Here is a 12,920-nt window from a genome sequence, read left to right on the forward strand (position 1 = left end):
CCTACAGCGCCACCACAGGAGAACTGAGGCATTGCATCATCTCAATGGGGTGTATGGACATAGTAATAGAGAAGGGTCCTAAATAGGGACCCCCCAAAACCATTCATTCTCTGAGGGGATGTGATGCTGAGTCTCATCCTGAGGAGAGGCTCGGCCTCTGTTCACACTGGTCGGGTCTGACAACCCCCAAACCCAGGAAGGACCCCCCAAAGTGGAGCGGGATGGGTCCACTGTACTGACCGCGGTGTATGGAGGAGGACTACTACTCCTCGCGTGTCCCCGCCGGTGGGCAGGGGCTGTAGTCCCTCCTGTGACGTCACTGCCCTCCCATCTATCACTCCCTGACATGTAGTCAGCGAATGGCAGGCGGCGGCGGCGGCGGCTCCCCGGTCACTGCTCCCGCACTTGTTGCAAGGGAAAAAAAAAAAAAAGGCAAAGGCAAAGGTGGCAAAAAGGAAAAATGATCCCCTGAGCGAGAAGAAGGCTGAGAGCAGAGGAGCGGGGACCGGAGCACCCAGGACCGGGACAGCCAGGACCGGAGCACCCAGGACCGGGACAGCCAGGACCGGAGCACCGAGGACCGGAGCACCCAGGACCGGAGCACCCAGGACCGGCACCACCGAGGACCGGGACAGCCAGGACCGGAGCACCGAGGACCGGAGCACCCAGGACCGGCACCACCGAGGACCGGGACAGCCAGGATAGTGCAGGCAGGACCGGAGCACCCAGCACAGTGCACACTCGCACCCAGCACCGAGCAGTCGGACCCGGGGACAGTGCACCCTCGCCCCTGGCACACACCAGTATGGTTGATAACACCAGTGTCGCCAGTAAATCTGCTTTGGTAAGTGGATTCCAGTGTCATCATCTGCAGGACAGACCGGGGGTCCCTGAGTGTACAGGGGTCCGGTGCCGGGGGTGTAACCGGCTGAGGGTCCATGTCCAGGAGGTTCTGGGCTCTTGTATCTGTACAGGGGTCGGGTTCTTCTGGGTTATGATTTTAGGGGGCTGTGTCTTCCTGGGTCATGTCCTGGGGTCCTATGTGTGTACAGGGGGTACATGTGTGTGTACAGGGGGTACATGTGTGTACAGGGGGTACATGTGGGGGTACAGGGGGTACATGTGTGTGTACAGGGGGTACATGTGGGGGTACAGGGGGTACATGTGGGGGTACAGGGGGTACATGTGTGTGTACAGGGGGTACATGTGTGTGTACAGGGGGTACATGTGGGGGTACATGTGTGTACAGGGGGTACATGTGGGGGTACAGGGGGTACATGTGTGTACAGGGGGTACATGTGGGGGTACAGGGGGTACATGTGTGTGTACAGGGGGTACATGTGTGTACAGGGGGTACATGTGGGGGTACAGGGGGTACATGTGTGTGTACAGGGGGTACATGTGGGGGTACAGGGGGTACATGTGTGTGTACAGGGGGTACATGTGGGGGTACAGGGGGTACATGTGTGTGTACAGGGGGTACATGTGTGTGTACAGGGGGTACATGTGGGGGTACATGTGTGTACAGGGGGTACATGTGGGGGTACAGGGGGTACATGTGTGTACAGGGGGTACATGTGGGGGTACAGGGGGTACATGTGGGGGTACAGGGGGTACATGTGTGTGTACAGGGGGTACATGTGGGGGTTCAGGGGGTACATGTGTGTGTACAGGGGGTACATGTGGGGGTACATGTGTGTACAGGGGGTACATGTGGGGGTACAGGGGGTACATGTGTGTACAGGGGGTACATGTGTGTGTACAGGGGGTACATGTGGGGGTACAGGGGGTACATGTGTGTGTACAGGGGGTACATGTGGGGGTACATGTGTGTGTACAGGGGGTACATGTGTGTGTACAGGGGGTACATGTGGGGGTACAGGGGGTACATGTGGGGGTACATGTGTGTGTACAGGGGGTACATGTGGGGGTACATGTGTGTGTACAGGGGGTACATGTGTGTGTACAGGGGGTACATGTGGGGGTACATGTGTGTGTACAGGGGGTACATGTGGGGGTACATGTGTGTACAGGGGGTACATGTGGGGGTACATGTGTGTACAGGGGGTACATGTGTGTGTACAGGGGGTACATGTGGGGGTACAGGGGTCATGTCCGGGGTTATGCTGTGTGTTCCCGGGTCATGTCCTGGGGTCCTATGTGTGTACAGGGGGTCATGTCCTGGGGTCTGTCCGGGGTCTGCTGTACATTGCTGGGTCATGTCCTGGGGTGATTGCACAGGGTGTGCGCTGTGATCCTGGGTCATGTTTTGGGGGGCTCCTGTATTTATATGGGGAGCTCTGTGTATTCCTGGGTAATGTCTTAGGGGCTGCTATATCTGGGGGGTTGTGTGTACTCCTGGGTCATGTTCTGTGTTTTCCTTTCAGTTTTGGGGGTGCAGTTTCTGTACAGGTGTAGCACACAGCCCCAGATCATACGGTTGCTGTGTGTCCCCAGCCTCTGATATACTGGGCTTCACGGATTCCCAGGTCTTCTAAGTGCAGGGTCGACTCTGCTCAGAACTTCCTATGTGATCCTGCTGTGTGTGCATCATGTCCAGAGGTCTTCTGCCTGTATAGGGGTCCTGTGTAATCCTGGGGTGTATTATGTCTGTATAGGGGTGCTGTGTGTTTCTGGGGTGCTTCGTGTCTGTATAGGGGTTCTGTGTGTATCTGGGGTGCTACGTGTCTGTATAGGGGTGCTGTGTGTATCTGGGGTGCTACGTGTCTGTATAGGGGTGCTGTGTGTATCTGGGTTGCTTCGTTCCTGTATAGGGGTGCTGTGTGTATCTGGGGTGCTTTGTGTCTGTATAGGGGTGCTGTGTGTATCTGGGGTGCTTCGTGCCTGTATAGGGGTGCTACGTGTATCTGGGGTGCTACGTGTCTGTATAGGGGTGCTGTGTGTATCTGGGTTGCTTCGTTCCTGTATAGGGGTGCTGTGTGTATCTGGGGTGCTTTGTGTCTGTATAGGGGTGCTGTGTGTTTCTGGGGTGCTACGTGCCTTTATAGGGGTGCTGTGTGTATCTGGGGTGCTACGTGCCTGTATATCGGTGCTGTGTGTTTCTGGGGTGCTTCCTGCCTGTATAGCGGTACTGTGTGTATCTGGGGTGCTTCGTGTCTGTATAGGGGTGCTGTGTGTATCTGGGGTGCTTCGTGTCTGTATAGGGGTGCTGTGCTTATCTGGGGTGCTTCCTGACTATATATGGGTGCTGTGTGTATCTGGGGTGCTACGTGCCTGTATAGGGGTGCTGTGTGTATCTGGGGTGCTTCGTGTCTGTATAGGGGTGCTGTGTGTATCTGGGGTGCTACGTGCCTGTATAGGGGTGCTGTGTGTATCTGGGGTGCTTCGTGTCTGTATAGGGGTGCTGTGTGTTCCCATATTGGTAAGTCTCCAGTCTATGTACAGATCGCCCTATGTGCACTTTATCCTCCCTCCATGATCTTCTTATCTAATAATTCTTTATTGTGCCGTTATATAAATACTGAAGTGGTCAAAGATCAGCTATGGCTCCAGCGCGCCGTGTTAGTAAACAGTGCTCCGGCGTCCCCCTCCCCCTGCGCCTCCCATACCACACACATAACTGCTGCTTTCCGGGAAGATCTGCCCCAACTTTCCAGCTTTATATCCCAGTCTGGGGAGGGGAAAAAGTCGCTGATTAGGCGACAATCAACATAAGATCGGTGAAATAGAAAATATTTCAAAATGATTTTTATTTGTTGGACCGTAATTCCTGTCACCAAAAAAAAAAAAAATGTCAGAAAATACAGTAAAATGTGTGGTCCATCCGCTGGTGTCAATCACTTTGTCTAATTGGGGTCCCCCTCTCCCCTTAGCCCGTCCCGGTTGCGTCCTCTCCTCCGCAGCTCGCGCCCCATTAACCCGTCACTTTTTATTATGATGATGATGTCGTTCCGTCGGCTCTTTAATTTTGTTAAATAGTTTTAATGATTTTTTTTTCCCTCCGCGTCAAATAATGTAAAATAGTAGAATTGAGTGAATCTCAGCGGGGAAGCGTCCGCATTGATTTATCCGCTGGAGGAATGTCAGTTCTGCAGCCCAGAGATTTTTAGTAATTAAAATAATGAATTACACGGAATTAAAGCGCCGATGCCGCCGCCGCCGTTACACCCTGCCCATAAAAATGGATGAAATATAGGTAGAGGCGAAAATATTAATACAGGAGAAAATCACATCCGTCCCACTGATTCAAGTAGAATTAAATTTTTAGCGAAAAAAAAACTAAAATTCCAAGAAATTCTTGGAAAGTTCTGGCCGATGACCGTGTGCCGGAGCTGCCGGTGTGGACGGATCATTTCTGGCTCCCGGCAGGAGGTCGCCCGCAGATCTGGATAGTGTAAAATGTTTTACGACTGAGCGAGAGGCGACGGCGAGGAAAAAGTCTAATTCTAATAATATATTAGTCGGCGTCCTGTAAATAAAGATCGTGATCGGTATTATATTATTATTATTATATTTATGATACCGTGTTCAGTATTTCATCTTTTGATTTATTAAATATTTGTATTATTTGTTTTGCTTATCATATTTTTATTTTATTTATATTATTTATATTCTTATTTTATAATTTTATTTTATTATATTTTTAATTATATTATTATTTTACTTATACTGTTTCTATTTTCTATTAGTGTTATTATATTATATATACCGGTAGTATTCTATTATTTTTATTATTTTATTTTTATTATTCTTTATTTTTTGTTCTATGCTTTATTATAGTCTCAGTCCTTATTGTTGTTGTAACTATTATTTCTATTATACTCTTTTTTATTTAGTCTTTTTATTATTCATATTATTATTTTTTTCTTACTACTATTGTTTATTAGTTTTTGGTCTTTTTATTTGTTATTTCGTTATATTTTTTTTATATGACTTTTTTATTATTACCATTTTTCATTGACACCATTTTTATCATTTTTTTGACACCAGTTTATGACCTGATTACAACGCGTCTATTCTGGTTCAGTGTAATATCTAGAAATCCTCTATGAACACATCTAGAAACATATATATTCTGTGCATTTCTTCTAATCTCCTAGAGAAGATGCTATTTCTTGGTTCTGGGTGTGTTTTATAGTCCAAGTAATATACAGTATATCTTATATTAGATACGTGGTCTCTGGGAGATGTTCTCGAAGATATGTGGTGGAATCGGAGATCCGTCGCAGGGAATTTTGTCTGGATGAGGGGATGGTCTTCTCATAGAGGTGGTCTTGTGGAGTGGCTTCATGTCTACTTTGTACCCAGTTGATCGTTACCGTCCTCCTCTAGGGTCCAGTATAAGTCAGTCTCCCAGTTATCTCCGTCTTCTCCGATAGTCTAGACGTTTCGCTTGATCCTTATAGTGAGATTCTGTTCTTGATTGTTAGTGAAGGGATAAAAGAAAGGAAGGAATCGGAATAATATAAAATATAATGGAATATAGTAGGTTCTCCTCTTCATAGACTTCTTGGTCTGTACAGATCACTTTACTGCAGTTATCTGCTTATCTGTCATGCTAATCCTGCCTGCAATGATACCACCTCTCTGTAGAGATAAGACAGGATCCTCCATTCACAATCAGCGATTGTCATATCTTGTCTATTCTTTCCTTGCACAATGACAATGCCTAAAAGACTTCCCCATGTAAGTCAATAGGGTCCCCTCCTGTCCATTGTGTCTATGGCCCCTGGGGCTGCCGTAAAGCAATTCTTTAAATGCCCAGGCAAGATGGCCGCCCCCATAATCATATCCATGCAACAGAATTAAAAAATCTGCAGTCAGAAAATAAAAACAAGTTAGAAAACAAGGAGATGTGTTACTATCTGGTTTTAACGGGCAGAGACAGATTTCAGCGACACTTTCCCTTTAAGCGGCCGTAGACCTAGGGTAGTTGTTGGGCATCTTACCTGGCTGCTCCATGGCTCCTATGGATGGAGGGATGTGAGCGGCTAGATACTGAAAAATAATCTCAGTTTGGGACAAGAAGACATAAACATGGCCTAGAGATGATCTCATGACTGGTCACCTTCATGGACCTCATCTTGGCCTCATGTCCTCTGCGGTGTCCAAAGACTGTGACTGTGGGTGATGGGGCAGATAACACTTGGCTCCGTCTCTGTAATGAGATCGTGTACGTTTCGGGAAGGAGCTGTAGCTTCTTCTGCACAACAGATCTGCCTACATGGTGGTCTCTGCAGCGGCCATTAGGAGGTGTTCACTGCATCTGATAGAAGAATCTCAGAGCCTTCAATAAGGACCAGGAGGTTGTTCAGCAGGACCACCATTTGGAGGAATGCAGAAGTCTTCAGCCCTCACTGGGATTTATTGCTCTTCCCTGGATTTTGCTGCTTTCTGTCTGAATGTTGGGTCTGAGTCTCTTCTGATCATTGAGAGGGTCCTTTATGTGGCAGATTCTGGGGAGACTGTGAACATTCTCATGCAGACACCATTATCTTCTTAGGACAGATAGCATTATCATTGTCTCTAAGGCCTTCCATATAGTGTATAGAGGCATACCGAGCAAATAGGGGGGTGGGCACCTCTCTCAGGTAGAGGACAGTTGCTACAAAGGACAGTTGCTACAAGGAGTAGAGGACGGGTGCTGCAGAGAGTGGAGAGGTGGTGCAGAGAGTGAAAATGTGCTGCAGAGAGTGGAGAGGTGGTGCAGAGAGTGGAGAGGTGGTGCAGAGAGTGAAAATGTGCTGCAGAGAGTGGAGAGGTGGTGCAGAGAGTGGAGAGGCGCTGCAGAGAGTGGAGAGGTGGTGCAGAGAGTGAAAATGTGCTGCAGAGAGTGGAGAGGTGGTGCAGAGAGTGAAAATGTGCTGCAGAGAGTGGAGAGGTGGTGCAGAGAGTGGAGAGGTGCTACAGAGAGTGGAGAGGTGGTGTAGAGAGGGGAGAGGTGGTGCAGAGAGGGGAGAGGTGGTGCAGAGAGTGGAGAGGTGGTGCAGAGAGTGGAGAGGTGGTGCAGAGAGTGGAGAGGTGGTGCAGAGAGTGGAGAGGTAGTGTAGAGAGGGGAGAGGTGGTGCAGAGAGTGGAGAGGTGGTGCAGAGAGTGAAAATGTGCTGCAGAGAGTGGAGAGGTGGTGCAGAGAGTGGAGAGGTGGTGCAGAGAGTGGAGAGGCGCTGCAGAGAGTGGAGAGGTGGTGCAGAGAGTGGAGAGGTGGTGCAGAGAGTGGAGAGGTGGTGCAGAGAGTGGAGAGGTGGTGCAGAGAGTGGAGAGGTGGTGCAGAGAGTGGAGAGGCGGTGCAGAGAGTGGAGAGGCGGTGCAGAGAGTGGAGAGGCGGTGCAGAGAGTGGAGAGGCGGTGCAGAGAGTGGAGAGGTGCTGCAGAGAGGGGAGAGGTGGTGTAGAGAGGGGAGAGGTGGTGCAGAGAGTGGAGAGGTGGTGCAGAGAGTGGAGAGGTGCTGCAGAGAGTGGAGAGGTGCTGCAGAGAGTGGAGAGGTGCTGCAGAGAGTGGAGAGGTGGTGCAGAGAGTGAAAATGTGCTGCAGAGAGTGGAGAGGTGGTGCAGAGAGTGGAGAGGTGGTGCAGAGAGTGGAGAGGTGGTGCAGAGAGGGGAGAGGTTCTGCGGAGAATGGAGAGGTGGTGCAGAGAGTGGAGAGGTGGTGCAGAGAGTGGAGAGGTGGTGCAGAGAGTGGAGAGGTGGTGCAGAGAGTGGAGAGGTGGTGCAGAGAGTGGAGAGGTGGTGCAGAGAGTGGAGAGGTGGTGCAGAGAGTGGAGAGGTGCTGCAGAGAGTTGAGAGGTGCTGCAGAGAGTGGAGAGGTGCTGCAGAGAGGGGAGAGGTTCTGCGGAGAATGGAGAGGTTCTGCAGAGAGTGGAGAGGTGCTGCAGAGAGTGGAGAGGTGCTGCAGAGAATGGAGAGGTTCTGCAGAGAGTGGAAAGGTGGTGCAGAGAGTGGAAATATGCTGCAGAGAGTGGAGAGGTGGTGCAGAGAGTGGAGAGGTGGTGCAGAGAGTGGAGAGGTGGTGCAGAGAGTGGAGAGGTGCTGCAGAGAGTGAAAAGGTGCTGCAGAAAGTGGAGAGGTGCTGCAGAGAATGGAGAGGTGCTGCAGAAAGTGGAGAGGTGCTGCAGAGAGTGGAGAGGTGGTGCAGAGAGTGGAGAGGTGGTGCAGAGAGTGGAGAGGTGCTGCAGCGAGTGGAAAGGTGCTACAGAGAGTGGATAGGTGCTGCAGAGAGTGGAGAGGTGCTGCAGAGAGTGGAGAGGTGCTGCAGAGAGTGGAGAGGTGCTGCAGAGAGTGGAGAGGTGCTGCAGAAAATGGAGAGGTGCTGCAGAAAGTGGAAGGTGCTGCAGAGAGTGGAGAGGTGTTGGCAGAGAATGAAGTTGCTACAGATTGTGGAGAGGTGCTGCAGAGAGTGGAGAGGTGCTGCAGAGAGTGGAGAGGTGCTGCGGAGAGTGGAGAGGTGCTGCAGAGAGTGGATAGGTGCTGCAGAGAGTGGAGAGGTGTTGGCAGAGAGTGAAGTTGCTACAGATAGTGAAGAGTTGCTACAGAGAGTTAGGAGTTGCTGCAGAGAGTGGAGAGGTGCTGCAGAAAATGGAGAGGTGCTGCAGAAAGTGGAAGGTGCTGCAGAGAATGAGGAGGTGCTGCAGAGAAGGAGGAGGTGCTGCAGAGAGTGGAGAGGTGATTCAGAGAGTGGAGAGGTGCTGCAGAGAATGGAGAGGTGCTGCAGAGAATGGAGAGGTGCTGCAGAGAATGGAGAGGTTCTGCGGAGAGGGGAGAGGTGCTGCAGAGAGTGGAGAGGTGCTGCAGAGAGTGGAGAGGTGCTGCAGAGAGTGGAGAGGTGTTGGCAGAGAGTGAAGTTGCTACAGATAGTGAAGAGTTGCTACAGAGAGTGGAGAGGTGCTGCAGAGAATGGGGATGTGCATTAGAAAGTGAAGTGCTTCTGTAGACAGTAGAGAGACACTGCAGAGAGTGGAGAGGTGCTGCAGAGAGTGGAGAGGTGCTGCAGAGAGTGGAGAGGTGCTGCAGAGAGTGGAGAGGTGCTGCAGAGAGTGGAGAGGTGCTGCAGAGAGTGGAGAGGTGCTGCAGAGAGTGGAGAGGTGCTGCAGACAGTGGAGAGGTGCTGCAGAGAGTGGAGAGGTGCTACAGAACATGGAGAGGTGCTGCAGAGAGTGGAGAGGTGCTGCAGACAGTGGTGAGGTGCTACAGAACATGGAGAGGTGCTGCAGAGAGTGGAGAGGTGCTGCAGAGAGTGGAGAGGTGCTGCAGAGAGTGGAGAGGTGCTGCAGACAGTGGAGAGGTGCTGCAGACAGTAGAGAGGTGCTGCAGAGAGTGGAGAGGTGCTACAGAACATGGAGAGGTGCTGCAGAGAGTGGAGAGGTGATTCAGAGAGTGGAGAGGTGTTGGCAGAGCATGGAGAGGTGCTGCAGAGAGTGGAGAGGTGTTGGCAGAGAATGAAGTTGCTACAGATTGTGGAGAGGTGCTGCAGAGAGTGGAGAGGTGTTGGCAGAGAATGAAGTTGCTACAGATTGTGGAGAGGTGCTGCAGAGAGTGGAGAGGTGCTACAGAACATGGAGAGGTGCTGCAGAGAATGGAGAGGTTCTGCGGAGAGGGGAGAGGTGCTGCAGAGAGTGGAGAGGTGCTGCAGAGAGTGGAGAGGTGTTGGCAGAGAGTGAAGTTGCTACAGATAGTGAAGAGTTGCTACAGAGAGTGGAGAGGTGCTGCAGAGAGTGGAGAGGTGCTACAGAACATGGAGAGGTGCTGCAGAGAGTGGAGAGGTGCTGCAGACAGTGGTGAGGTGCTACAGAACATGGAGAGGTGCTGCAGAGAGTGGAGAGGTGCTGCAGAGAGTGGAGAGGTGCTGCAGAGAGTGGAGAGGTGCTGCAGAGAGTGGAGAGGTGCTGCAGAGAGTGAAAAGGTGCTGCAGAAAGTGGAGAGGTGCTGCAGAGAATGGAGAGGTGCTGCAGAAAGTGGAGAGGTGCTGCAGAGAGTGGAGAGGTGGTGCAGAGAGTGGAGAGGTGCTGCAGAGAGTGGAGAGGTGCTGCAGCGAGTGGAAAGGTGCTACAGAGAGTGGAGAGGTGCTGCAGAGAGTGGAGAGGTGCTGCAGAGAGTGGAGAGGTGCTGCAGGGAGTGGAAAGGTGCTGCAGAGAGTGGAGAGGTGCTGCAGAGAGTGGTGAGGTGCTGCAGAAAATGGAGAGGTGCTGCAGAAAGTGGAAGGTGCTGCAGAGAATGAGGAGGTGCTGCAGAGAAGGAGGAGGTGCTGCAGAGAGTGGAGAGGTGATTCAGAGAGTGGAGAGGTGCTGCAGAGAATAGATAGGTGCTGCAGAGAGTGGAGAGGTGTTGGCAGAGAATGAAGTTGCTACAGATTGTGGAGAGGTGCTGCAGAGAGTGGAGAGGTGCTGCAGAGAGTGGAGAGGTGCTGCGGAGAGTGGAGAGGTGCTGCAGAGAGTGGAGTGGTGTTGGCAGAGAGTGAAGTTGCTACAGATAGTGAAGAGTTGCTACAGAGAGTTAGGAGTTGCTGCAGAGAGTGGAGAGGTGCTGCAGAAAATGGAGAGGTGCTGCAGAAAGTGGAAGGTGCTGCAGAGAATGAGGAGGTGCTGCAGAGAAGGAGGAGGTGCTGCAGAGAGTGGAGAGGTGATTCAGAGAGTGGAGAGGTGTTGGCAGAGCATGGAGAGGTGCTGCAGAGAATAGATAGGTGCTGCAGAGAGTGGAGAGGTGTTGGCAGAGAATGAAGTTGCTACAGATTGTGGAGAGGTGCTGCAGAGAGTGGAGAGGTGCTACAGAACATGGAGAGGTGCTGCAGAGAATGGAGAGGTTCTGCGGAGAGGGGAGAGGTGCTGCAGAGAGTGGAGAGGTGCTGCAGAGAGTGGAGAGGTGTTGGCAGAGAGTGAAGTTGCTACAGATAGTGAAGAGTTGCTACAGAGAGTGGAGAGGTGCTGCAGAGAATGGGGATGTGCATCAGAAAGTGAAGTGCTTCTGTAGACAGTAGAGAGACACTGCAGAGAGTGGAGAGGTGCTGCAGAGAGTGGAGAGGTGCTGCAGAGAGTGGAGAGGTGCTGCAGAGAGTGGAGAGGTGCTGCAGACAGTGGAGAGGTGCTGCAGACAGTGGAGAGGTGCTGCAGAGAGTGGAGAGGTGCTGCAGAGAGTGGAGAGGTGTTGGCAGAGAGTGAAGTTGCTACAGATAGTGAAGAGTTGCTACAGAGAGTGGAGAGGTGCTGCAGAGAGTGGAGAGGTGCTACAGAACATGGAGAGGTGCTGCAGAGAGTGGAGAGGTGCTGCAGACAGTGGTGAGGTGCTACAGAACATGGAGAGGTGCTGCAGAGAGTGGAGAGGTGCTGCAGAGAGTGGAGAGGTGCTGCAGAGAGTGGAGAGGTGCTGCAGAGAGTGGAGAGGTGCTGCAGAGAGTGAAAAGGTGCTGCAGAAAGTGGAGAGGTGCTGCAGAGAGTGGAGAGGTGCTGCAGAGAGTGGAGAGGTGGTGCAGAGAGTGGAGAGGTGCTGCAGAGAGTGGAGAGGTGCTGCAGCGAGTGGAAAGGTGCTACAGAGAGTGGAGAGGTGCTGCAGAGAGTGGAGAGGTGCTGCAGAGAGTGGAGAGGTGCTGCAGGGAGTGGAAAGGTGCTGCAGAGAGTGGAGAGGTGCTGCAGAGAGTGGTGAGGTGCTGCAGAAAATGGAGAGGTGCTGCAGAAAGTGGAAGGTGCTGCAGAGAATGAGGAGGTGCTGCAGAGAAGGAGGAGGTGCTGCAGAGAGTGGAGAGGTGATTCAGAGAGTGGAGAGGTGCTGCAGAGAATAGATAGGTGCTGCAGAGAGTGGAGAGGTGTTGGCAGAGAATGAAGTTGCTACAGATTGTGGAGAGGTGCTGCAGAGAGTGGAGAGGTGCTGCAGAGAGTGGAGAGGTGCTGCGGAGAGTGGAGAGGTGCTGCAGAGAGTGGAGAGGTGTTGGCAGAGAGTGAAGTTGCTACAGATAGTGAAGAGTTGCTACAGAGAGTTAGGAGTTGCTGCAGAGAGTGGAGAGGTGCTGCAGAAAATGGAGAGGTGCTGCAGAAAGTGGAAGGTGCTGCAGAGAATGAGGAGGTGCTGCAGAGAAGGAGGAGGTGCTGCAGAGAGTGGAGAGGTGATTCAGAGAGTGGAGAGGTGTTGGCAGAGCATGGAGAGGTGCTGCAGAGAATAGATAGGTGCTGCAGAGAGTGGAGAGGTGTTGGCAGAGAATGAAGTTGCTACAGATTGTGGAGAGGTGCTGCAGAGAGTGGAGAGGTGCTACAGAACATGGAGAGGTGCTGCAGAGAATGGAGAGGTTCTGCGGAGAGGGGAGAGGTGCTGCAGAGAGTGGAGAGGTGCTGCAGAGAGTGGAGAGGTGTTGGCAGAGAGTGAAGTTGCTACAGATAGTGAAGAGTTGCTACAGAGAGTGGAGAGGTGCTGCAGAGAATGGGGATGTGCATCAGAAAGTGAAGTGCTTCTGTAGACAGTAGAGAGACACTGCAGAGAGTGGAGAGGTGCTGCAGAGAGTGGAGAGGTGCTGCAGAGAGTGGAGAGGTGCTGCAGAGAGTGGAGAGGTGCTGCAGACAGTGGAGAGGTGCTGCAGACAGTGGAGAGGTGCTGCAGAGAGTGGAGAGGTGCTACAGAACATGGAGAGGTGGTGCAGAGAGTGGAGAGGTGCTGCAGAGAGTGGAGAGGTGCTGCAGAGAGTGGAGAGGTGCTGCAGACAGTGGAGAGGTGCTGCAGACAGTAGAGAGGTGCTGCAGAGAGTGGAGAGGTGCTACAGAACATGGAGAGGTGCTGCAGAGAGTGGAGAGGTGCTGCAGAGAGTGGAGAGGTGGTGCAGACAGTGGAGAGGTGCTGCAGACAGTGGAGAGGTGCTGCAGACAGTGGAGAGGTGCTGCAGAGAGTGGAGAGGTGCTGCAGAGAGTGGAGAGGTGCTGCAGAGAGTGGAGAGGTGCTGCAGAGAGTGGAGAGGTGGTGCAGAAAGTGGAGAGGTGCTACAGAGAGTGGA

General features: G+C 52.1%; 1 protein-coding gene across 1 annotated transcript in view; it reads left to right on the forward strand.

Annotated features, from left to right (window-relative positions):
- The first annotated feature begins 716 nt into the window (after positions 1 to 716).
- Positions 717 to 12,920, forward strand: part of ARID3C (AT-rich interaction domain 3C) — a 136,637-nt gene continuing 124,433 nt past the window's right edge. Inside the window, exon 1 of the mRNA XM_040420135.1 lies at positions 717 to 844. Within this exon, the coding sequence (XP_040276069.1) occupies positions 806 to 844 (39 nt within the window). The 5' untranslated portion in view covers positions 717 to 805. The remainder of the gene's footprint in view (positions 845 to 12,920) is intronic.

Source organism: Bufo bufo, chromosome 2 (assembly GCF_905171765.1).
Source record: "Bufo bufo chromosome 2, aBufBuf1.1, whole genome shotgun sequence".
NCBI classification, from domain to species: Eukaryota; Metazoa; Chordata; class Amphibia; order Anura; family Bufonidae; genus Bufo; species Bufo bufo.